The 26,834-nt window shown below is 34.8% G+C and overlaps 1 protein-coding gene across 3 annotated transcripts; it reads left to right on the top strand.

Annotated features, from left to right (window-relative positions):
• The first annotated feature begins 4,244 nt into the window (after window positions 1-4,244).
• Window positions 4,245-23,240, top strand: LOC123675047 (protein ILRUN). Of its 3 annotated transcripts, none has more exons than XM_045610281.1 (4): window positions 4,245-4,395; window positions 4,940-5,013; window positions 13,499-13,632; window positions 22,549-23,240. In XM_045610281.1, exons 3-4 carry the CDS (start codon window positions 13,509-13,511, stop codon window positions 23,100-23,102), a joined length of 678 nt encoding a protein of 225 aa, XP_045466237.1. In that variant the 5' UTR covers window positions 4,245-4,395; window positions 4,940-5,013; window positions 13,499-13,508; the 3' UTR covers window positions 23,103-23,240. The 3 variants fall into 3 exon arrangements, with proteins under 3 accessions (XP_045466237.1, XP_045466236.1, XP_045466238.1); XM_045610280.1 differs by having other exon boundaries at window positions 13,496-13,632; XM_045610282.1 differs by lacking the exon at window positions 4,245-4,395 and adding an exon at window positions 4,594-4,737 and having other exon boundaries at window positions 13,496-13,632.
• The last annotated feature ends 3,594 nt before the right edge of the window (window positions 23,241-26,834 follow it).

Raw genomic sequence — 26,834 nt, 5'->3', positions numbered from 1 at the left:
AAACATTGAAAATCATGGGTGAACATAGTATCAAGACGCTCACAAGATTATATAATTTAATTTATGAAACAGGAAAGATACCCTCCGATTGGTTACGTTCGACCTTCATCACCATCCCCAAAAAAAAAACAATTCAAGGAAATGTTGCGATTACCGTATAATAACCCTAATGAGCCACACACTGAAGATCCTCCTACGAGTAATTCATGGAAGATTATGCAAGAAACTCGATGATAAAATCCAAGATATCCAATTTGGGTTTAGGAAAGGACTGGGAACACGAGAAGCCCTGTTTAGCACACAGGTACTATAGTAACTAGTACAAAGATGCCGTGATATGAACCAAGACGTGTATATGTGTGCAATTGACTTTGAAAAAGCGTTTGATAAAGTTCAACATAACAAGATGCTCCAAATGTTGAAAGATGCAGAAATTGACGACAAGGACGTTAGAATAATAGCGAATCTGTATTGGTACCAAACTGCGAGCATACGCTTGGGAGATCGAGTTTCGGAGGAAGTAGATATCAGAAGAGGCGTTAGACAAGGTTGTATTTTGTCTCCATTGATCTTCAATTTATATGCAGAACAAATATTCAACGAAGCGTTAGAGGATAAAACGGAGGGTATATTAATCAATGGAAAAATTATAAATAACTAATAACATCAGATATGCAGACGATACCCTGATTTTTGCAAGTTCGGAGACTCAATTACAAAACCTTATGGAGACAATAACTTTTCATTGCAATAAATACGGCCTCATATTGAACACCAACAAGACCAAATATATGATAATAAATAAAAACGGCAACTGTCAGAATAAAGGAATTTATGTGAATGGTGTTCAACTCGAACGAGTAAATAAACTAACGTACCTAGGATAGGAAGTGTTATCAACGACAAATGGGATCCGAGTAAAGAAATAAGGAGCCGAATAGGTAAAGCACGAACAACTTTCACGAATATGAAAAAAGCGTTCTGCACACACGACCTTAATATCGCTCTAAAAATAAGAATGCTGAGATGTTATGTTTTCCCTGTACATACTCATGTACGGAGTTGAATCGTGGACATTAACAGATACTCTATTGAAGAAAATAGAATCCTTTGAAATGTGGGCCTATAGAAGGATTCTGAAAATAAGCTGGATAGACACAATGACCAATGAAGAGGTACTACGACGACTCAATAAACCGACTGAACTGATCAATACCATAAAAAGCCGTAAACTTGATTATTTCGGACACATTATGAGACATCCAGAAAAATATAGCTTGCTTCATCTGATCATCCAAGGAAAGATAATGTGGAAAAGAAGCGTAGGTAGGAAAACAACTTCGTGACTGAATCGACAAATCAACAGCACAACGGTTTCGCGCTAATGTGGATAAAGTGATGATAACTAATCTACTTGCGAACTTAACATCATCATCATAGTCAACGATCGCAACGGTCATGACACTGGAAGAAGAAGACAAAGGATGACCTATATACGGTAGACAAACGATCCTGAAATTGGAGCCCAAAATTCGCATTTGAGGGTGCCAACTTCAAACTTCGCGTAATTTCGAATGGTAGATTTTTTTCGGTTTCTGGGGTGGACAAATGAAATTATTGGGTGAACATAAGTGGACTAACGTTGGACAAACGATCTATGGAATTTTGAATAGGTACTTTTTTGCAATTTGGGGGTGCTGCTGACACAGCTGTTCATCGAATCTTTATCAATCTTCCCTACCATTGGTTAAATGAGTACCAAAAGTTATAATTAATTTATTGTTCACAGCTTAGTAAAACTGGATCTGTATAGATAAGCCCCCATTGAGCTAGCAGAACCACTTTCGAATTTTTAATTTTTTTTAAGGACATAATTTTAGGCTAATTCATTACCCTATTGGAAAATTTTTATGCTTCCAAATTGTCGGAGAAATCGCGAACTAGTCGAATTCTTATCGACAATCTGATTACATCCTGATTTTAAGCTGATTTTAGGTTCACGTTTGAACCCATTACCAAATTTCTTAATTTACGTTTTTTAAAAAACACCCTGGGTTCTGCTAGCTTTACCGTTAAGCTAGCAGAACCCAATCCTAAAGAAACTCCCCAGAATAATTTGGCTTTACATACTAATTTTAGGCTCAATTCAGGCTAATTTATTACCCTATAACGGAATTTTTTGCCCATCAGGTTAACGAGATATTCTGGGGAAAATATGCATAATGAATCAGGGAACAAATTAGAAGGTAGTAAAAGGAATTTTATAATATATTCTTTGAACATGGATGAAAAATTCATTCGCTGAGATACAATTATGTACTTTGTAAAATGAACCTTTATTTTTAATATTAATATTCATTTCATAATTGCCTTCAACATATAGAAACATAAGGAAAAACCTCGGAAAATACTCTAAATATATAAAGAGATTCTGCATAATAATATTCGATTATACACCGAGTCACGAGAGCGCAACTAGAATGGTGTTTCGCGAACTACGTCGGGTGAAAAGGTTCGTATAATCGAAATATATTGTCTATGCTCGAGTTGATATTCGTTATGGTTATATAAAGAATAATAACTACTCATTGAATATTCACTGAATAATCAATGGATACTCATTGAATATTCAACGAATAGTTGAATATTCCTGAATAATCAAGCATGTATATTTGTTTGAATGAATTATTGGAATAATGGAATAAATTCAAGAATGAATATTCGAATACAAAGAGTCGAAAAAGTCCCAGCCCTAGTGCAGACCTTAGAATATAGATAGAAGGAACGGAAAATAAACATTTGCGTTCGATCACGAATACAAGAGAGATGGAAACTTCAATCTCTCTTGTATCGCCAATCACAATCGAGCTAGCCGATTGTGTCTCCGTGCCATATAGGCGTGCAGTGCAGAATCCTGATTCGATTGTTGGATGTTTTATTAGGAGTCATTTTTCCATAACTTCATTATAGCTAAATTATTAAACTGAGAAAAACATTGACCCTCTTGAAACACGAAAGAATTTTTATGAATATATATCACATTGTGAACTATTTTTGAGTATGAATGGAGCTTACGTTTGGAATGGTGCGAATGGTGTGGCATATACCGAACGCAGTAACAGTTTATTTGAATTATAATTTCCTTGTAGACATCACTGTATATAATGTAATCAAGTAGATTGTCGATTTGTCAATATTACATGCTGATTTTCTATTAGATTTTTTAGGTTTGACTTGTTTTCTTTTCCGAATGTGAATTTTAATCATGAAAATAATAGTATATTATTCAACGAGCAGTAATGTAGGTCATAACTCACGCAGAAAGTTTGTAATTCATCAAGTGAGTTATTACATTATTACATTACAGCAAGTTGAATACTATACTTTATCTACGACTATAACGATAAATACTAGGAAACAAATACAGATAAAGAACTTTATTGACAAACCTTAATAGTTACTTATAACAATGCTATACAAATTTCAGTTGTAATTACTCATTTTGTTCATTGATAAAATTTAGTGTGAATTTTGAAAAAACCAATAGAAATTTTTCCTTTTCAATCTCTAATTTACGTTTAAGAAAAGCACGTAATTTTAAAAAAATCTCTATATTGATTCAATTATTCATATTGAGTATTAGCATGGAGTGAAAAGTTCATAAAGATGATGCTTCATGAATAGTGCTAAAATATACCAAAGGAACATTCTCTGTAAACGATGACTTAATGCTTTGACTGCTATACCAATCTTAAAAATTTAAGAAATTCTGTATAGTAATATTAGCTACATGTCTTCTGGAGTTGTATATAATATTCCATCTTCACTTTCTGAATTAATCTCTTTCAGCAAAACATTCACAATAAATAGGTATCAACTTAATTTGAAGATGTCAAAATTATTAAAGAGACATACCTTCCCTCAATAAAAATAATGGAATGTTCCACAGATTACAGATAATAGAATGTTCCCTTTCGGCCAATCGAATAGAAGCCCAGATCCATCAGATTTATTATGGTGAGTTATAGTAGTGAGTTATTATAACTCACGCTGTTTGTTAATATATACTATTAATTGCTCAAAGGCAGTTGAATATTGAATACATAATTCAATAGGAGTAGATAAAATATGATTATTCTTATTATCGATACCTATACCTCTATTCGGTGTTCCACTCTAGCTGCTGTTCGGTGACGTCAGACATCAGCTGATACTGCGCTATCGTGAAGGTGAATTCACTAAAAATTGCTCTGTTGTGACAGTTTCGACTGAAAATGTTTGACAAATCATCATTGACAGCAGTCAGAACTCGACAAAGGTCATTGTGGATTTTATGGGAAAGGTAAATTGCATTGTAATTGAGATTCGAGAATCTCTTAACAAAGTGTTACTGGGGTGAGTATGTTTAGTTGAATTTTATAAATACAGGATTCACCTTATCTTACACCTTCTTCCTCTAGACATATCATAAATTGAATGCTCAAATAAATCGATTGAAATTTATTAATTTTTTATATCTAGTCTTGTTTTTTAGCTTAGCAGAGCATTCAGTGAGGATTGATTGGTATTTAGTTGTATTGTTATGTTATTTGTGAAAGTTTTTTAAAATGGCACTTCTCAAGTATTCCCGAATTGCGGATTGATTATTATATTTTCATATTTTATTATGATTTGAGATTCATAAATGAGAGGTTCAATCAAAGTAACATCCTGGTAGAAAATCAGACTTTCCATTAGGTACAGATTTGTAAAATTTTTTCTATCCAAAAATTGACTTTCACCATTGAGAATATTTTTGCCATGAATCAAATTATTTCAAATTATGTTTCAAAACATGGGAATTTGTTTTTGACGATAATTTCTAACTTTTTTATTATTAGCCAAATCTACACATTTCAAAATTTAAAATTTTCTCAGTGATGGTACAATTTTTTTGCAGGAATTTGAGATTAGACGAGGCCTGCATCACCAGGTAATGTGAAGAAGTGTAAACAACAGAGTAGGAAAAATAAGGTAATCTCCCAATTCGAACAGGAATTATTCATTGTGAACTTCAAATTAAAATTTTATGCTAACGAAGTTATCAGGGATTGATTGATAATTTGTATTGACTGAAGGAGATTCCATGTTTTAATATTGCCTCATTGATACCCGAAAATTTATTCCCTGTTTTATAAATAATTGTTTTATAGTTCGGCTTTATGTCCAACAATTGTATGTGTATATCTGGCTAAGCATCCAATCTTGACCTGTACTTGTTTTTTTGTATAAGCATAGGCTGAAAAGCCTGGTATACAATGATATGTTGTGACGAAACAGAGCAATGTTAAGATAGCCTTTTTGGCTATTTCAGAGTATTCACTCCTAACACCAACCTAAAACTCATTCAGATATACAGATTCAAATGTGTGTTTTAATGTGGATGAACTTTCAAGATCTATGAATGCTTCATAATTCAGGACTGTCAGCACTGCTGGTTGTCTTTTTATAATAAATAGATTTTATACCCACTCAATATCATTTTCAGTAAAGTAATCTAACAAAGATTTCAGCAGATTTTCTAAATGATCAGTTATATTAGCAGTGGCGGACCCATGGTACTGTTAAAAATTCTCATATGATAAAAGTAAAATATGAATATATTGCGAATAAACATTATTATTATCATTTGAACTGGGGTCGTTGTGGTTCGGTAAGCCTTCGGGGAACTGCGACCATGTAGACCTTTTATTCTCTACCCTACTCATTCATGGAAACCCAAGGCGGTCGTCAATGACGTAAATAAAACTGACAACCTCCTTAGGGGCCTTGGCCATTACCTCTCTGGTATCCAGGACCGGCTTACCCATATGAATGGTTCTTAAGCCAGCCAGCTCCGGACACTTGCATACCATGTGTTCGGTTGTTTCTGCTTCCGATCCACAGAGTCTGCAAATCTCATCTGGATAGACATACCAAATAATAATTTAGTTTGGTATGTCACTAAATGGAGATGACAATATATTTCCAGTCAACAATATCTGCTCAATAAGGAAATTATGAAAATATCATTTTTTTCAATTATTATATTGATAATAAATGAAACAAACAACATTCTACTAATGCAAAAACCAAATAAAATACATTTCCAGGTTTATACAAGGTAAAAATAAAGTATCACAAAAATAAATTAAGTCAACATACAATAACAAAAATTCTGTATATCACAATAATTAAAAAACTAGTCAGAAACGTTTTAGTGATCGAATCGTTTGAAAAATCTTGGAGCGTTTACTTTACATATTTGATTACTGGTCATATTTGTTAAGAATGAAGCTATACTAAAAGCATTATTTACTCTTGGTTGAAAGCTGAGTCGGCTCTAAAACTATGAATATTACGACGAGGCTTGTGGGTAATTACTCCCTTTATCATCATCATGGATCCGCCACTGTAAAATAGTTTTCATTTCGTAATTTAAACGCGTTTTCTTATAGAACGTTATACACAAGAGGAAAACATTATGTGTTGTCCTTTCCCACACAGGCAATCCAGAAATTTAATTTTCTTTTGAAAAGCTGTTAATTTATCTCTCGCCATAAATATAGTTGATGCTTTTCCTGCTGAAGTGTAGTTATTTCCTTGACCTCTCCAAAAATGTTGGCAAAATAAGCTTATTATATCATGTAAAACACCCCAAATATTAGGGGCCTCAGACTTCAATTGCCTCATTGTGAAAACCTTTAGTTCCTGAAGAAGTTCATATAACCGTACTAGAACTTTGCCTTTTGAAATCCGATGGATTTCAGTATGCGAGAGAATGATTAGTATTAACCACCCATTTCTTTGCACACCTTTTTGAACACCAATTTTCATTCGCATATCTCGATTCGTTTCAGAGCAATAAAGATATAAACAGACGGGAGCAGGAACGGGAGCGATGCGTTAGATGCGGCAGCGGGCAGATTGCATAGCATGCACACCAACGCGATAATAATAAGACAAGACTACTGTCCGAACTGCGGGAAAACACTGCACGCTGCAAACCGAAATTAATTCGCAAACGTTCCGCAATTCGCATGCGTTCTATTCGTACCGGTATGCACTCCTTCATATCCCGCCGTTGATTTTCATCCCGCCAAAGTTTCGTTCGTGTCCCGCTTCGGTCTGTTTTACCTTAATAGGTCAGTTTGAAGTAAAACTTTAAACACCTCTTATCTCGGAATATTCATTTGCAGAAAAAAGTTATATAGCCTAATGTAATAATTTTTCCCTACAGAATCACCTTCTGAAGGATGTCGCACCTATTCACTAACACCCTGTTCGGTTTCGATTTACAGAGTGATGCGCAGCTCACGACGCCATCTCTCGGGCAAGTGTAAAAGTGTATTATACAGGGTTTTTCAAGTTCGACTGCCTATTAGACGTTTCTGGAGAACGGGGCCTATTTGAAATCTGAAAATTCGGGATATGACATTGTTCATGATGTCCTATTCTGCTAAAATATTTTCGAAGCTCCGTCACTTCCGGTTATACAAGAAATGAAACCAAATATTCAAAAAATTTTTTGTTAGAATACTTTTCAAAATATTGAAAAAAAAAAATGAAAAACAGATAGAATTTCCATAGTCTGTGTGAATTATTTTTAATTTAATTTTTCATGTCTTAGATATTATCAAGATTTTCATTCTCAATTACACCTTATTAAAATTTTTGCGTTGGTCCTTACAATTTTCAAAATATTAAGAAAAAACCGAAAAAAAGAGAGAATTTCCATAGTCACTATTACGTGAATTTTTTTACTGTGAATATTCTATGTGCTACTCGATTCACTTTCTCGAACTAGAATGATGTACGAATATCGTGCATATCTTGAACTTGAGAAATATCATCACAGGGTGTTTCAAATATTGTGCCGAAAATTGTGAGCAAAATTTGATCATAACTTTCGATTTTCAAATTAGAACCCTATTTTTTTATGATTGCGTTGGATTCTACGGAGAAAAATAAGGGTAGTGTCCAAACATGATTATGCTCCCAAATTCAATAATTCAAGAGTTATTCGAGATTTTATGAAATTATGTATACGTAGGGTCAATTTCATTTAATCTGTTTCTAGAGTGCGTTGCAAAGCAGTATTCTATGATCATAGAAATTAAAATATGCAATTATTTCTACTACTTTGGCACACAAGAAATTTATCTTCTCATTTGAATGATGAAGATATTTCTGATATAATATTCGATGAGTTCTACCAATAATTCTAATAATAATAAGTTATTTATAATACAAGTGCAGAAGGTATTGATATTCTTCCACAAGTTCAAAATGAACAAGTGTTAGAATGAGCCTTCTGTACGAGTATTATACATTATTTTCTCTAATTCAACGAATTTTATTTGAAATTATAGAATTTTATTTCTATAAATATTGTTTAGTGATTTTTGCATTAAAAATATTGGTTGGCAGAACAGTTTTCTGTATCACAAATTTGCCAATTAAATAGTATATTCTAAAACAAGTTGCAGAATGGGCTCCTATTCCAACACGAATGCGAAATTCAGTGTTGGAATTGCCTTCTGCAACAAGTATTAGACGATATTTTCTCTATTTCAGTCAAGTTTTTGTGAAATATTGTCGAAATTCGATGAAAAATTGAGATTATACATCCTAGTGACATTTGTATTGTATATTTGCAGTTGGTGTGACTGTTGAGTCACCAAAATTGACAGATTACGGAATATGAGTTTGAATCAAATTTTTCGAATTTTGAAATAATTTATAATTACGCATTAAATTCGTGAATTATGTCTGCTGAAATCGATTCAACACCAACAGAATTAAGAGAAATTGCGAATAATGCCGCAAATCTTTTCACTTAATCCGAATTATATTATATTGACGTGTGTGTTGAATTTTGATAGGATTGGAAGTCTGTGTAGACAACCACAAAACAAAAAATATAACTGAAAACAATGGAGTAATGAGTTCATTCCAGCACTGTTTTTAGAACTGTAATGAACTCATTACGATACTGAAATAGAGAATGATAAATCCGTTCTATTTTGTTCCACAAGATGTGCCAGAATACACACATCTGTAAAGTAATTAGACATTTAAATTTCTATGATCACAGTATTATTGATAGTCTGTCTGGAAACAGATGGAATGAAATTGTCTCTACGTATAACATGAAGATATAATATCTTGAATTACTGAATTTGGAAGCATAATCATTTTTGGACATTATCCTTATTTTTCTCCATAGAATCCAACGCAATCATAAAAAAATAGGGTTCTAATTTGAAAATCAAAAGTTATGATCAAATTTTGTTCAAAATTCACCCTGTGATAATATTTGTCAAATTCAATATACCTATGCACGATATTCCTTCATCATTCTAGTTCGAAAAAGTGAACAGAGTATACGCATAGGATATTCACAGTAAAAATAATTCAAGTAATTGTGACTAAGGAAATTCTCTCTTTTTTTCGGTTTTTTCTTGATATTTTGAAAACTATAAGGATTAACGCAATAATTTTAAGAAGGAGTAATTGAAAATGAAAATCTTGATAATATCTAAGATATAAAATGAAAAAAGAGTTTTTTCTTAAATTTTTTTTTTCATTTCTTGCATAACCGGAAGTGCCGAAGCTTCGAAAATATTTTAGCTGAATCATGAACAATGTCATATTCCGAATTTTCATATTTCAAATAGGCCCCGTTCTCCAGAAACGTCTAATAGGCAGTCGAACTTGAAACACCCTGTATACTGGTACTACTCTAAATGCCTTATTTCCTGGGTTATTCCGTGAATTCTAATTTTCTTATTAGGATATCTCTTATTTCTTATCTCCAAGAGTAAGGGTGAAAAAACACAATTCAATAATGATAAGTTTTCAATTTCGAGGCATTTCAAAATACCTTCTTTCACGGATTGTGTTGCTGAGAATTTCGCAAAGGTCCAAACTCACCGCAAGTCACAACAATTTTAATTCTCAGATTCTGGTTATTCAAAATGTGATAATTATAATCTGTTTCCTTGATCCGAACGCATAAATAAAATTCTAAGGAAGTGACATCCGGTGATCGAGCAGGCCAAAAAAAAGGACTTCTATTTCCCCACCAACGATCTTCAAATAAATTCACTAGCTTGCATCTACTTCTCTACTGGAATGAGCTGGCGTCCAATTCATTTGAAACCAACGATTATTTATCCAATTAAGTTGCAAGTCATCCAGAAAATTTTCCACTACCCTTTTTTCTCAAAAAACTACATTCAAATTTACATCGTACATGTAATGAAGTTTCCGCTTGTCCATTAGTAAACAGAACACATTAATTCTGAATTAAAATTGGTTTTAAACTTCCATTACTGCTTGAGGATTCGCTTATCCCAAAAATGCCATATTCTTCCGTCGAACATTGTGCCCATCAGTCTGTCCAAATGATTTTCTGTAAGAAATCCTGATCTTGGAACCTCATTATAAATCTTTCACAAAAGTCAATAAGTGCATAATCTCCTGATTGTAATTAATGTATCCTAATAAATTTAAAAGGACGACTACAAAGAATTCTCTGTATAGAAGCGTAAAAATTTCTGAATCAGCAGAAGCCGATGGATATACGAGGATAACCTAGGAAATATCTCAGAGTGTTAATTTCATTCTCTTCATTTTTAAAAATCGGTTTTAATCTCATATAAGGTCTCACTAACTTTCCATGATCCAGGAAATTTATCTTCAATCTATGAAATTTTCCTTCCGTCATTTGGGGTAGTTGTGGATATTTTGTGTTGAATGCTCGGCCGTTCTGCCGTTTTCAACATACATCACTAATAAATCAAAGATAATATCATTCCATGACACTTGAAAGATAGAGTGAATAACAAATATGTTGAGAATTTTTTGTGATCGAAAATAATATGTTTTTGGCAAAGTATCTCTGTCGAAATTCTTAGGCATGAAGCTTTCTGTTCATTGTTACAATACCCAACGATACGATGATTCGAAAATGCCTCTTTTGGTTGATTATCTCAAATAAATTATGGCGGGAAATAATCCAACCTATAGTGCCATTTTCGAATAATATCATATCGTGACTATGAACAGGAAACTTGATGCACCCTTCACGCGAAGAAAACGGTGGCCATATGGAAATGGAAGATTGAAAACGTAATATGTCTTAACGTGCTAAGGAGACGGGCGTCTGTATTAACTATTATTATTATTATGATATTTAAAATAAATAACATGCATAATATGGGTAAATATGCATATGATGAATTAAAGCAATGTAGAATTCAATGAGTAATCTCATTACTGATTCTGAATGAAAAAACTGGGCGTTAGCTTTAAAAAACGAAAGTTGGTATATTTTCCGGTAAAACCGGAAGTGGAACGAATCTGAAGTCTTTTTATAAGAATTCGTGAGTGATACATTAAAACAATGTACAATTCAATTAGTATTTTGATTATATTATGAATAAAAAACTGGGTGTTACATTCAAAAAACGAAAGTTGGTATAATTTCCTGAAGTCGAACGAATCTGCATTTTTTTCCAAGAATTCATCTCTCACAACAAAGCTTAGCTATAAAATGTCAAGTGTTCATCTCGAGTCTTTCGTCGAAATATTTCAACCAACTCTCTTCGTGAATCACCCTAAATAGTTATTTATTTACGGGATAAACCCAATAAGGGGAGAGGGAGGTACATGTGGACACGAAGCAGATGTGGACAATTCAAATTTACCGCCCGGTTGGCGCTGCTGTTAGTTCTCGCATATATGGGTAAATTAACCTACCACAATAGTAGTTCGTCCTTGACTTTCACAGCAAAAATCGCAGCAGGTTTCTTTTGAGCGAAACTTGTATGAAATTTGTAAAGAAAGCAGTGATTTCATATTTTTCCTGAATTGCTGCATGATTTAAGAAACGGTACTGAAAAGACATTCATAGAGGATATATATTATAAAAGTTATATTGCAAGTCAACCTAGCGTGGGGCAGAAGTGGACATGCAGTCTGGGGCAGATGTGGACATGTCCACATGTGCTTAATTCAAACAGATATCTAAACACCTTCTACCCCATCTACAGTTCCTCAACTAAAAATCATATCATCCATTATTTTAAAACAATCCGCAGAATTCATCAATGAAAATCCCTATAAACTCACCCCCGAAAATATCGACCTTTTCCCAAATTACCAAAACCACCACCAAACAAAAATTCCTAAAGGAAAAAATTGTCAGCAATTTTAACCGAAACACCTGAAAAAAATAGAATAGAACAAAAAACATTGGAACGAGAATAGAAAAAAATACCGATAAGAAAGAAGACAGAACACGTCCGTAAGGTTTTTGACCAAGACATATCCGAAAGTGATATAGGGAAAGTTAGCCATGATCAGATGATGGTCCATTGGATGAAAAAGCGGAAATTGATTGAGATGGATTTAGCCTTCATATAAATGACTTTATATTGGTTAAAATCATGACAAAAAAAAACGGTAAAGTACTTTGTGGGTCGTATAGTAGAAAGAAATAAAGACGGCGAATATCTCATCAATTTTCTAAAATAACACCGGGACATACATTTTTTTCCAGAACATAAAGATGAAAGTTGGGATAGCTTTGAAGATATTGTCACTAGGCTTCCACCTCCGATTACAGGCACTGATAGATCAAATGCTCTTTTCAAGTTTCGTATTGATTTCATGAATTATAATTTAGAATAAATGCCACAATTATTTTGGACGCATAGTACAGAATAAATGCATTTTTTGAGGACTAAGAAGCAGTTTATTTCACTTGTCCTTTTCTACCCCGAAATATAAGTTGCTATGTCCGCATGTGCCCCCTGAAGAGGTACATGTGGACAAATAGCAGTAGTTATTATTTTCGCTTGTAGCTGGAAAAATTTTAAAGATATAATATTTAAATTTCGGTATAAATGGCATAACTCATATTTTTAGTTGAAGGTTAAAATAATCATTGAATGGAATCAATTTCACACAGATAAAATTTCAATAATATGAAAAATGTCCACATGTGCCTCGCTCTCCCTTACCTATAAAATCAAACATAAAACTGTTATTAGTACGATATAGAAAAAACTCAAGGTTCGTGCAACATTTCGTGTTGATAGTGTCTTGAGAATCTTGAGCACGTCAATGCTTTCGTCATTTTATTTATTTTAGTGTGGTTGAGGAAAAATTTTGAATACTAATAATTTTTAAATGGTTAAGGTTCAATTAAAAAATTTCAAACAAACCTGAAAGAACTAAAGTCAGAAAATGACCAAATAAAATTCCCAAAATTTGATCAATTATCAACATCTTGAAATTTCGGTAAAATAACTTATAATATTAGGGGAGGAGTTGCATTAAAACGAATGAAAAATTAGTTTCTATACAGTAATAATTATGGAATTGAACTAAAGTTAAATTTTTTTTGTTCAGCTCACAAATGCTTGTGTTTATTTTCGATCCATCCATTTATTATATATTTTTTTAGCAGAAACAACATAATGGAAATGGATGAAGATGATGCTACTTCAGCTATGGAGCTAGAGCAATCACTTCTTCAACAATTCAGTTGTTTGGGAACTACAGATCGTGACGAGCTAATTTACCAGTTACAACGACTTTTAGGTGAGAACCTATATCAAATAATCGAAGAAGCTTGTTTTGCTTAAGAAAAATGGAAACTGAAAATGAAAAATTAATGGCCATGTAAGAAAATTTGTAATACAATTTTCTTTCTTAATTTATCTTCTTTCTATTCGGAAACAACACTGAAATCAAGGTGTAATTCAAATAGTGATAAAAAAAATTCGAAAATTTAAACCTGTTGAAATAAAGTGAAAATCTATGCATAAAGAATACAGTATAGTAGGACAATCAACTTGATGTTATTAAGAAAAATAATTGTGGGGAATTATAATGCATAACCGCTGTTATAATCTATCAATAATGGAGACTTAGTAGAAAAAAAAAATCATGTCTTTCTTTCACGAAAAGAGCCAATTCTACTAACGCTAATCAAAAACAACACTTACACACTAGATCCTTCCCTCGATATAGGGTAATTCTCAATATTCTCCCGACCATGTAAGACATGTATCGGTGATATCAGAACAAAAATGTGGTTATAACTTCAATCTTGAAACAAGAACTAATTTTCTCCCAAATCTGCTGACGCGTGTAATTTCATTTGAGACTCCACAATCGTCTTCTGGCTTCTTTTCATGTTGATTGAAGTGACTGCAACCTTCCAGACGTTTTTCCATCCGATATATCCATTTCCAAGGGATATAATTTTTGGAGAGGACTTTACTGGATACCGTCTTTACCAGAAGTAAATTCCTTCAATTGGCAAGAAGCCATTTTTTGTCACTATCGTTTCCGACGTACATACGTTTTCCTCACACAGTTTCCGTCGACCGCCACGTTTCGACGACTTTTCCAAATTTTAGCAAACCAGGCGGAAATCGCTATCCTCGACGATTGACGGCCTGGACGCGGCGGTCGACAGACTCTCCGAAGAAAACGTAGCTTAAGACTACTTCTCCAATTTGAGGATCACGAAAAACATGTAACTTTCTTTTAATAACATACTGTCTTCGATATTCTTCACGGAATCCTTTTTCTTGAATCCTCTCTTATTTTTTGTCTTTATCTCGATTTGGTTTGAACTATCAGAATCGTTCAACAACCATCTGGGTATTTTCAAAAAAGGCAGATATATTTATTTGAGTCATCCTTGGAATTCTTGCAGAACTGCATTTCTTTTGTTATCTCCGAGATACATCTCAAATTTAGAGTCCAAGATTTCTGAATTAAAAATCTCAGACAAATCTGCACAGGCACTGCAAAACCTATTGGATACAATATTCGACTTACAGCAGAAAGAGTTAATTTTTTCGTTATTTGGTCTAGGTTCAGATCCCAAATCAAAGTCAACTCTTTTTCCAAACACTGTCATCCTTCACTCCGGCGAACGCTTCAAAGACAGGTACTCAGTTTCACCACGTGGGGATGAGGAAGATTTCTGTAGCAGGAATTTCTTCTATGATCCCGTTAGATAACCATTTTTGAAAGAACGTTATTGTAGTCTTCATAATATCCATCTTTGCCAACTTCTATAATCAATGACTCCAATCTAGTTTTCGCCAATTGAAATTTTTTTGGAAGAGGAGGATGACCAACTTGGTAGCTACCTTCATCATTTCTATTAGTTGTCTACGATCTTCGTAGCTCATATCATTGCAATCGTTACAAGCAGCACTCAGATATTTACAAAAAACACATTTGAATATTTTAGTATTCATCAAATTGGATGCAAAAATTGGTTTCAATTCTTCAATAACCATTTGTTGATCAAAACTCGAAGCAGCAAGTTTTATTTTTCGAGGACCTGAACTTGACATATCAACTGAAGCCAATAAAAAACAACTGTCACACACTGAATCCTTCCCGTCGTATAAAGGTGTTTCATTGGTAAATGTATAAACGTTAACCTGCGGTAGAGCTACCCTAGACGAGATCAAAATATTTATATGTTAGGTCTAATCAATCCCATAGCTAACATGGTTTAGGAATAAACCAAAATTTGCAATTCCTTATAACTTTTGAAGCACCCAGTACATTCCATTCTTCTTCTTCTCGTGCCTTATCCTCATTGGAAGTTGGCGATTACTATGGCCCATCTGATCTTATTTGCTACAGCCTGAAACAGCTCCATAGATGTCATTCCTGTCCATTGTATTAAATTTCGCAGCCATGATATTCCAGGACCCCTTCTGCCGTAAAGCTTGCCCTGCATAATGAACTGAAGAAGGCTATATTTCTGGTTTCGCATAACATGTCCGAAGTATGAAAGGTTGCTAGGTTTAAAACTTCTTTCTGCTTTCTCATACACTGTAGGACGTCTCCGTTGTTTACGTGATAGATCCATGATATTCTAAGCATTCGTCTGTACCACCACATCTCAAATGCTTCTAGACGTTTACATACAGCGTCGGTCAGAGTCCAAGCTTCTACACCATACGTTAGTATTGAGAACACGTAGCATCTGAGAACTCTGACTCTGAGGTGCAAACTTATATTTAAATTGCACAGCACGCTTCTCATGCGATTAAAAGCTGTTTTACTCTTCTCAATTCGGATCTTAACTTCATTTATTTGTTCCCATTTGTTGTTGAGAGATGTGCTCAAGTAGTTTACCGATGTAACCGTTTAGGGTTGGGATGCGTTTGCGTAAAACTGGCCATCAATATCTTGTTTGCTTATTATCATGACCTTTGTTTTATTTGTGTTTAGGCGCATGTTGTAGGTTTTACAAACTTCTGTTATTTTATTTATTAGCCTCTGGACACCCTCAGCTGTGTCCGCAATCAGGACTGTGTCGTCAGCGTACCTTGGATTATAAGTACGCCATTTAGTAAAATACCGTCATCTGTTTTCTCCAAAGCCCCCCTAAACAGTTTCTCCGAATAAACATTAAAGAGTAGAGGAGAGAGTAGACATCCATGTCGAACTCCCTAGCGTACTTCAAACTCTTCAGAGAGTGCATTCTCCACCCGAACACGAGCCTTTTGTTTCCAGTAAAGGTGAGATATAATGCGGATATCCCTGTCATCTAGGCCTGACTGTCTGAGCGTTTCCAGTAGTTTTGTGTGATAAACTCTATCGAAACCTCAAAGTCGATGAAACAGGCAAAGACATTACAGTTTACATCGCGTGCTCTTTGTATAAGAACATTGAGGCTAAACAATGCTTCCCGTGTTCCGAGTCCGTTCCTAAATCCGAATTGGGTCTCTCCGATATATTCTTCTAGTTTGGGATAAACACGTTCATGTATTGACTCATTAGACTTATGGATCTGTAGTCTTCGCATTTTTTAGCTGTGATTTTTTTCGGTTTGTGAATAAATGTTGAAACTAGCCATTCTTCCGAATTGTGCCGCTCTCATAAATGTGATTGAATAGCTCTGCAATGATGTCCAGGTGAATTTGTTCCATGAGCTTTAGCAAATCTGCATAAACTTCTTCGGGCCCTGCTGCTTAGTTATTTTTAATCTTCCTCATTGCATTCGCAACTTCTTCTGTGGTGCCTCGCCATTCGTGTTTGTAACGATCCCTGGATATCTAGTTCTAAACAACCCTGCTGCTTCCTTGATTTTTTTGTGCAAATTAAACGAATCATGTTGATCCGCCAGTTGTTCGATTTCGCTACACTTCTCCGCCAACCAAGCCTCCTTTGCCTCTTTGATCTTTTTTTTAATCAGACTATGAATTTGTCGATATCTTTCTTCGATGTTGTTTTTATATTTTCTGCGCTCCTTAATGAGGTCCACTATTTCCTCTGTCATCCATTTGGACTTTTTCCTTCTCCCTCCTGTGACAAGTATGGATTTTGCTGTATCCACTATGGTGTTCTTTGAATCCATCCATTTTTGCTCAATATCGTCATATGCTTTTTCTTTGATTTCAGCTATATTTCTATTAGAAATTTCTAATTGCTGATAAATAAAGAGAAAAAAAAATTTCTATTAAGTTCATCTTTTGTTTCGGTTTTAATATTTTCATCTTCTTTAATCGTAGTCTTGAAGTGGATAGCAGTAGATTATGGTCAGACGGAACGTCTGCACCAGGGTATGTTTTTGCGGATGTTATCGAGTTTCGGAATATTTTGTTCACCGTTATAAAATCAATCTGATTCCTTTCTATATGTCCTCCGTTATCAGCGGGAGACTTCCAGGTATATAGACGTCTCGGTGGTTGTTTAAACCATGTGTTCGTAATTATAAAATTAAATTCTTTACAGAATTGGACAAGTGCTTCTCCATAGCCGACTTTGGCATTAAAATCCCCCATAAGAAGAGTGATCTCTTCTTTTCGTGTGTGAGCTTCTTTCGTTTCCATATAGAACTTATCTATCTCTTTCTCGGTGCTTTCCGATGTTGGTGTGTAGATTTGGATTATATTAAACTTGCAAGGCTTTGCGTTGATTTTCATTATTGCTACTCTGTCAGAGATGGGTACAAATCCTAGTACGGCACTGTCGACTTCTCTCGTTACTGTTATTGCGGCTCTATTTTGATGTTGAGGGCTGTCTTCTCCTGCATAGTAAATCTGATGGTCTTTCATCTCGCAGAACCAGGCCATCGCGTTTCTATGATTCCTAGTATATCAATTCTTAATCGCGACATTTCCCTAACCGTGTTAGCTGCCTTTCCAGCCTGAAACATGCTTCGTACATTCCATGTTCTTATTCTTCTCTTTGATGTAGCTTTTGGGATACTGGCTGACCGGGAGATTCTTAGCACCCTCTTTCCATTTAAGGGGTGCCATGGACTGAGGGCCGTTGTATTTTCGTTTTCAGCCATAGTAAGTATCCTGGGGAAAAGTGTTGTACCTAGGTTGTTTCCCGTTGCTTTTCTAGGCTTGGGAATTAGCCGCCCAATCTGGGTCAGACGCTGTTGGAGTACCGCTCCTGACATGGAGTACCGTCGTGTCCTGTGCTAGTTTTGGTCCACCCCGAGTATTTTATTTCCTCGGTACCCAGCATATCTGCTGAGCGTGCCCCTATCCGCCCCCTGGGAAGGCGCCCGATGGGGGACTAGCAACCTCGTACGGGTTCACTCCATTAGGTCCATCGATTCATCTTTGAACTGATCAAAAAATTCAGGTCCGTATTAGAAAAATGTGAGACTTTTCACAAGCTGAGAGAAATATTGGAATTTGATGGAAATATTCGGGAAGGACAGAACATTTTCACTGGGGATCAGTAGATTTTAATGTCCCGCACGTTATTTAACTCATAGAAAATGTTGTAATTTCACTCACTTCTCAGAAAAACCGTGCATTGATGATATTGAAAAAATCTTCTGTTACACTGATTGAATATTTGTATTTCCTGATATTCTGAAAAATTTCCTTGAGTATTTTTCAGAAAAACATGGCTTGTGTTGTGAAAAATTTAATCAAAATTAGCAACAATGAATGAATAACTAAACATGAATAAAAGAACAAATAAAACATTTCAATTTAATCATAGATATTGCTCGAAAGGACCACCGCTTTGCTCGATAATTCTTGCCTTTTCAAATTCTGTCGAATAGCCTTTTTTTATTATTGTCTGGATTATTGCGAATCTTTTTGTATGCATTTCTATACGTTGTAAGAGAAATTCCTCACTTCCTATTTCAGACAAATACACTAAGGATTTCAAATATCCCCAAACGAAATACAAAAAACAATATTCATTAAGCAAACTTGCTAGTTTGCTGATCCCCTTCTCTTAAATTATAATTTATCATATATCCTCCTCTAATGAAGTGATTTGAAAAACATTTTGGTACCAGATCGTTTAAAATTTTGAAAATGAAAATAAATAATCGACATTAAAATCTGGTGATCTAGCGAGCAATGTATGCGGTCCAACTCTGCCTATCCACAATTTGGAAAGTTCAGATCCAAACTGTTCCTGACGAAAACTCTGAAATGAGGAGCCCCATCATGCTGCAAATACATCCCTGCAATGTTCATATATTAGTTAGAGTAATACAAGTAGATGATCTTGAAGAAAATATAACAAAGGTCACTCGTGAGCCATCTTGGTAAGATGTGTGGCCCAATCAATTGATTCTTATAATCTCCACACTGCCGCCCTAGGCAGAGACCTAATTTGCCGCACTAGCAGAAGCTAACCCTGCAGAATGCTAAAAATTAATATGGAATAATCGAGCTCCAGGGCCCACTAAAGAGTTTTTGCCTCTCCGGAAAAAATACAAGTCTGCTCCATTGTAGGTTTTGTATTTCGAAATCAAAGACGAATCATTCTTAAGAGAAACTATTGAAATGTTAGAGAAGTGTTGGAGAACATCCATCACTCACATCACTGTTGACTGAATCTTTAGTTGCACAATTATTTCTAATTTGAAATAAAACTAAAAATTTGGTTGAATGATTGCACTCAGATATTCTGATAATGTTCAGATATAAACCATATAAACGCATGAGTCTTCAATAGAAATACTATACCTACTTTACCGGTAGAAACGATGATTTGAAAATACAAGCAAGAAGATTTATTCTTCCTATTTTCTACAAATGAGAAGCATTATAAAGCTGGCTTAACGACTAAGAATAGTTCTTAATATTCGTCGATGAAAAGGTGTCTACCCTAGCACAGTATCCCAACACGTATATTATTTCCTGTTAAAAGCCTTCGACAATGATTCAATTTTTTCAAACTGTCTGTACTACTTCCGTCACCATAACGCAACTTTTAGAGTATTATGATTCTCTGGTGATTATTGTGATAGCTTAACATAAATTTGATAAAATATTGATTGATCGACTCACTCAAAATTCATAAATATTGATCGGAATTATTCAGTGTTAGATCTATCCTGTCCACCGAAAACGAACGCCTCTAAGTGGAAATTTGAGTTGTGGAAAGGGAAAAAGTTGGTGGAATAAGAATAAGGTAGAGTTTTAGGCCAGAAATCCGATCACAGGGTAGTATTGTAAGATGGTTCAAAATATTTCTACAAGATATTTTTCACGAACATTGCATCACTTGGAAAATGAGCGTACTAAATAAGTATTTAGTACCTCCTCTTATAGCAAAGGAATTTCAAGGACACAGTACCGTAAAAACGGCATACCGTAATAACGAAAATAACATAACAATAAGAATAACATCATGCACTTTTACTTTTCGCATTTTGCTAACCGATATGATTATACAGGGTGTTCTGATTTGTTTCCGACAAACTGAAATGGGTGATAGATCACATCATTTTAAGCAAAGAAGTTCCTATGAACATGGGTCCGGTAATGCTTCGTTTCCGAGATACAGGGTATTTAAGTTGAAAAAATAATTCGCGTTTTCTTTAATATGTTTTGACTGCTTCGAAATCCTCTCATGAAATTATTCCTATTCAAATATTAAATTTAAATTCATTTTGAAAATTTCTAAGGCGAAATGCATGCGGATTTTCTATTGCCCACTAATAAGTAGAAGTGGTATGCTATGTAATTGTTGTTTTTAAGTGTTCTGAATATTCTGTTTCCTGAAATATTGCGTTGTTGGGATGCTTTACGAATACTGAGTTTTTATTTTCTTCGAAGGTCCGTAAAATCCTATTTCTCTGTAGATGATTTCTTCTTTGTATGCTTCGTTCGGGCCTTTGGTAACCAATACCATTTTTCTGTATTTGTTGATAAGCTATTAACTTAGTTAACTATAATTATAATTAATGACATCTGAACCTAACACACTTTAAATCTGTCATTGTGTATACCCATTTTAAATCTATTGCCGCAACAATTGTTGAATGTAAAACAATCAATTATTCGAAGATGTCATTTGTGCATTCAACAGAACGGTGGACATTTCGAACACCTTCTTTAAAAATTATTATGTTATTTTCTTTTGTTCTAAATTGTTACTTCTAAAAAATATTTAATTTGAAATTATTACAAATTTGTTTCTACATGTTTTAGAGATTACAAAAATATGGATTTGGCTTTAAATGCGTTTTTCTCTGAAACGGTTGCCCCTAGCAACTTAAATGAGTTATACCTTTTTTAACTAGAAAAGTCAGGGGAATCGATTTTTTTAGTCCAGAATGACGTACAGGGTAGCACAGAAAAGTTGCTACGGTTTAAAGGGGGACGAAATGATTGCCAGTGGCGCCCTCTAGAAAATACAACCAAATCGACCACAAATTTGAATTTCTCACCTCAAAAAACCCTATGTACCAACTTTCATGCAATTATTTGGAATCAGTCGAAAGATATTTGAGAAAACGCGAATTATTTTTTCAACTTTAACACCCTGTATCTCGGAAACGAAGCATTTCCGGACCCATGTTCATAGAAACTTTTTTGCTTAAAATGATGTGATCTATCACCCGTTTCAGTTTGTCGGAAACAAATCAGAACACCCTGTATGTGAGGTTGGATGGTTGGAATTGACTCGTCCCCTAGTACGTCTCCAGCAACCTTTATGTGATTTACTTTCTGCAAAAAAAAATTGAAATCATGTCAAATTGTACGAATTGATTCGCGATAAACAGAAATATTTGCAATTATCAGGCTTCAACAACGATTTTCAGCTACCATTCTTTAGAGATATCAAGTTCAGTTGAAAGAGTGGATGGGGTCAGACAGAGTGAGGAAAATCTTCCACAACATCTTGACCGCTTTTCTATACACCTTTTCACTCATACGCACGTGCTCTTGAAGTCGATTCAGCATAAATCTATTGTGTTATTTTCAGCTCTTCAACTTGTAATTGAAAATTTGATATAGTTTTATTGGCCATTATGAAAATTGCGAAAAACATTTGACATGATCTGCGGAAATAGAGCGCTATGTAGAGAAATTGAACAACAGATGATGATCGAAGGACTAGAACTTAGTGATAAATATAATATCTGTAATGCCTGCTAGTGTTTTTTTAATGTTCAATACATGATATAATATACATTTTAAGTTATCAATTTTACATTTTTTTTTATCGATTTGATAATATCTATTTATTTAATTTCAGATAAGAATATCAACTATTCGACCGCATCATTCTTTTTAGATATGAATAATTGGAATCTGCAGGGTGCCATATGTTCCTACCTCGACTCAGAGTCACAATGTCCTCTACCAAGTATGATTCTGATTAGTGAACCAGAGGCTAGCAATAGAAAATTATTAGAACCCCGCACAAAGTTCGAGCAAGCTTGGACAATCAGCAACAATGGATCAGAGCAATGGCCGCTAGGTTGCTACGCTGAGCAGTGTCCACCACCTTGTGGTCTAAATCATCCAGGAAGAATTCAGGTACCCTGCTTGTCTCCTGGCATGAGTTACCGTTTGGTGGTCGAATTTGAAGCACCAGACATACCCGCCATTTATCAGTCCAAATGGAGATTATGCATACATGATGGCACATATTTTGGGGAAAATATGTGGGTTATTATTGAGGTGGCAGAAGAGCGGGCTTCGAGACTGGCCAAAGAATTGGAGGCGTTCACGTCCTTGGGGAACAGAATAGTGGATCCTTCAGAGTGTCCGAATCCTTTTGCTTCGAACAACCAACAGGAACTGTGATTCATGAGTGACCATATTGTTATAGGACATATGGACATTTATTATTGAGCAATGTACAAATTGACTTATAAAAACTATTTTTTTGGTAGGTTGTAATGAAAAGAGTATATATGTAAATATATTAATATAATTTTGTAATTTTTTGCAATTTTAAAGATGATCCAAAACTTTCCGTAAAGCTAAGGCAACACCGGAGGTGACCAGGTATCTAGCATAGTTTCAAAGAACTATAATTCAAAGGCGAATCATCTAGTAACAATGGCTGTGTTCAGCGAACACAACACTTGGATTAGTTCGACGAATTTTCGCTGAAAGAATCTGATCAGTGAGCGCATGCTCAACATGTTTAGTGGGCGGGTGCCATTTTTCTGAACGACTTTGAAATACGCTCACTAAGCCCAATACGTTGTAAAAACTGTCAAAGCAGAGGATTTAGATGTTATGTATTTTCTAACCGTTTAGAAAACCGCTCTCTGATCACTTAAGGATCTGTGAGCGCTCAGGGATGAAATTTGCAACTGCTCTTTCCGCTGAACGCTCCCAATGGCGTGGTGGCATGGCTAGCAAAATGCCCCGGTCTGATGGGGCCTCCCGACGAGAGCAAATTTTTTTCAACAAAATTTAGTAAAAATTATGAATTAAAATCAGTTATGCTAAAGACCATATTTTCAAAAGACCAAATTTGCATTTAAGAAAATTTTTAGAATGTATGCATTGGTTGATTGATTTTTTATCACGGTATTTGGAGGGCGGGCGAGCTAGTGAAGCATGGTTTTAGTGGAATAAAGAAGGCTCTAGCGAGGTAAGCGAGGGCACAGGCCACCGCAGAATGTCACCGTAAAAAATACAAATCCTTTTTCTGGCGACCCTGAGCGCCACACAATCAATATTTGCATCATACTTTTAATGACTGGACATCGTTTAAGGGTGGAAAAGGATATAACTGCGGTACATGTTAATATTTCTAATATCACGATTTCATATGGAATCGTCCTCCTCAAAACTGGAGTGTTTTTACTGAACTGCTGGTATAAAAATATACAAAGATGATAAGGTAGAATTAGGATTTTTGAATCTCGGAAATCGGAATTGGTCTATGAAATCATCTATGAGTGGAATCATGATGCACAAAAGTATTCTTCTGGATCATCGGTTTCATAGTTTGCCCTGTGACACTATCGCAACGTGGTAACAATCTACGAGTTTGAAGTATTTCTGTGAAATTAGAATACTATATTTCTGAAAAAAATTGGGGGGTCCGTACCTCATCGGACACCCACTGACTACGGCACACTGGCAGCTGCTAAACGCCAAAGTTTTCATATTTTCCGATTTGTGTTTAATTTGACAGTTTATATTTGGCCTGTTCCCGACATAGCGGCTGGGACGTGAAGCTGCATCAATGCTTCAAGCCCAGGGGTGACACGCACCTGACTGAAAAACACTAATACGCCACTGTCTAGAAAACAAGCATGTTTTTCAAATCGTTTCATCGTAATGGATGTATTTTGAGTCGGTAATGGTCTCCCTGAAGACGATACATTTCGAAGGAAGGACCTAGAAATATGGTGAATAATGCCTTTCGAAAAATTGATTTCATATTAATTTCAAAACTGTTGATCGCAGTGAGAATATATAATATGTAGATGTAGAACGGCGTGAAGCGGAGTATCAGTTACTTGCGGGAAAGACACTTTCCGTAAGAGTTAGGAACAACCTTTTTTTTCTACAAGCGCATAAAATAAATTGAAACTCAAATGTTTGATTAAATATTCATATATACATCTGAATGAAGGACGTAATTCTGCATGTCGTTACCATAGTCATCCCGGTTTTTCCGCACCGTGTGGCTAATTGACTCTTGGTGAGTAATGCGTGCGGAAATAGGGTTTAGAGCACACGCTTGTAGAAAAAAAAAACAACTCAATATTGTCGTGATTACAAAACCAATTAGTTCAGATTTTGAGTGTTCATATGAGATAGCAAGGTCTGTGCAAAATTTCAAGCTGATCACTCCATCAGAACCATATGAAATTCAAGGGAATATCGGAAAAAAATTCTTAATATTTCTCTAATTCTGTGGTTATTCCGTTCATTCTTCCACATCTTGTAGAACAAAATCGTGCGAGAATATATCAGAAACGCACAGTTTTCATGGTTATATTTTATTATCATATGTTGGTACTCCGAACTTTCCGCCACGGCTTTATCTGTCAATTCATCAATTTGCCTTGAAGAAATCAGTTCTGCCAACCAACATTTTTCAATGCAAAAATCACTAAATGATATTTATGGAAATATTTCATTAATTACAATTAAAATGCAATGAATTAGAGAAAATAATGTATAATACTCGTACAGAAGGCTCATTCTACCACTCGTTCATTCAAAAACTAGCCACTTCGTGGCTCGTTTTTGAATTTTGAACTCGTGGAAGAATATCAATGCCTTCTGAACTTGTTTCATAAATAACTATTCCGTGTTAGATTTTGCGATATATACAGGGTGTAACATGAGTGACTGGCCATAGCCTAGTGGTGAATGCAGGTCATTCAGGCCTTTCAAAAAAGTAACTTGCTTTGTATCCTAAGACTGTTAGTTTCGGAGATACAGGGTGATTCATGCAAATTGGCCTTAATTTGTGATCTCCATAACTCGGGAATCAGCAGTCCGATTTTGTTCAAATTTTGTGTGTTTATTTACTTCATCCAACCCTTCAAAGCAATTAATGTAATTTCAATATTTTCAGAGCAGTACTCAGATTATTGAGTTTTTTTATTAGATATCGAAATCTATATTTTTTACACGTTTTGGAGAATAATCGTTATTGGCATGAAAAAAGCATAATTCAGTCTAACCAATTCAATTTTTACTTTGAATAGCACGTTTCTTTCAAAGGAGCAGCAAACGAAAGAATTCATGTATTGTATTATATAACTTTTTTAGAATTGTTCGCATTACTTTTGTGATAATATTTGATGTAATCTGATAATTTCCTCAGATTTGATAGCTTTCTGGTTCAACTCTCTTTCATTGTAAAACTTCAGCACCTACTGATTGTTGTAACAGGCTGCTTAAAATATCAATTAGAAGTATGCTCTTGATGAAACAGTGAATTCTTTTGAAACTAGATGTTAATTATAATTGAAAGAGCTCAGACTTCAAGAATATTTCATCTCGGTAGAGAATGTCGAACAATATCATAATCCCAATTTTTCAGATTTCAAATAGGTCCGCAGTTATCCAGAAACCTCTAATAGGCATTGGATCTTCGGCCACCCTTATTTGTTCAGAAATAAACACCCTTAAATCCTTCAACGAGAATACATCTCTTATTAATCCCTTCATGCACTACAAAAGACTCTAACCCGGAAAGAACATTATAGTTGTGAACAAAATGCCACAAGTATACTTGTGGCACTTTGTTGTCTATTGACATTGACCTCGACCATCTCATTTTGTCAATACCTAGACGTGAACGCGGCTGTCGGTAGTATACTCAGTTTTGGAGTAACCGAATACATTAACGTTTTTACCTAATGCATGTTGACAACATTTTTCACAAAGATTTTAGTTTCATTTTCGATGTGAAAACTTTGTAAAAACATATCGGGTACGGAGAAACTCTTCTTTCTGGGTGTAAAATAATAATAATGCCACTTAATCAAATGTCGTGCTTCGAATTCGAAATGATCCAAACTCTGCTGGAGTGTTTAATTCAATTCACGTAGC

Source organism: Harmonia axyridis, chromosome 3 (assembly GCF_914767665.1).
Source record: "Harmonia axyridis chromosome 3, icHarAxyr1.1, whole genome shotgun sequence".
Lineage (NCBI taxonomy): Eukaryota > Metazoa > Arthropoda > Insecta > Coleoptera > Coccinellidae > Harmonia > Harmonia axyridis.
Note: the sequence above shows the minus strand (reverse complement) of the source record. Positions and strands in the feature narration are given on the sequence as shown.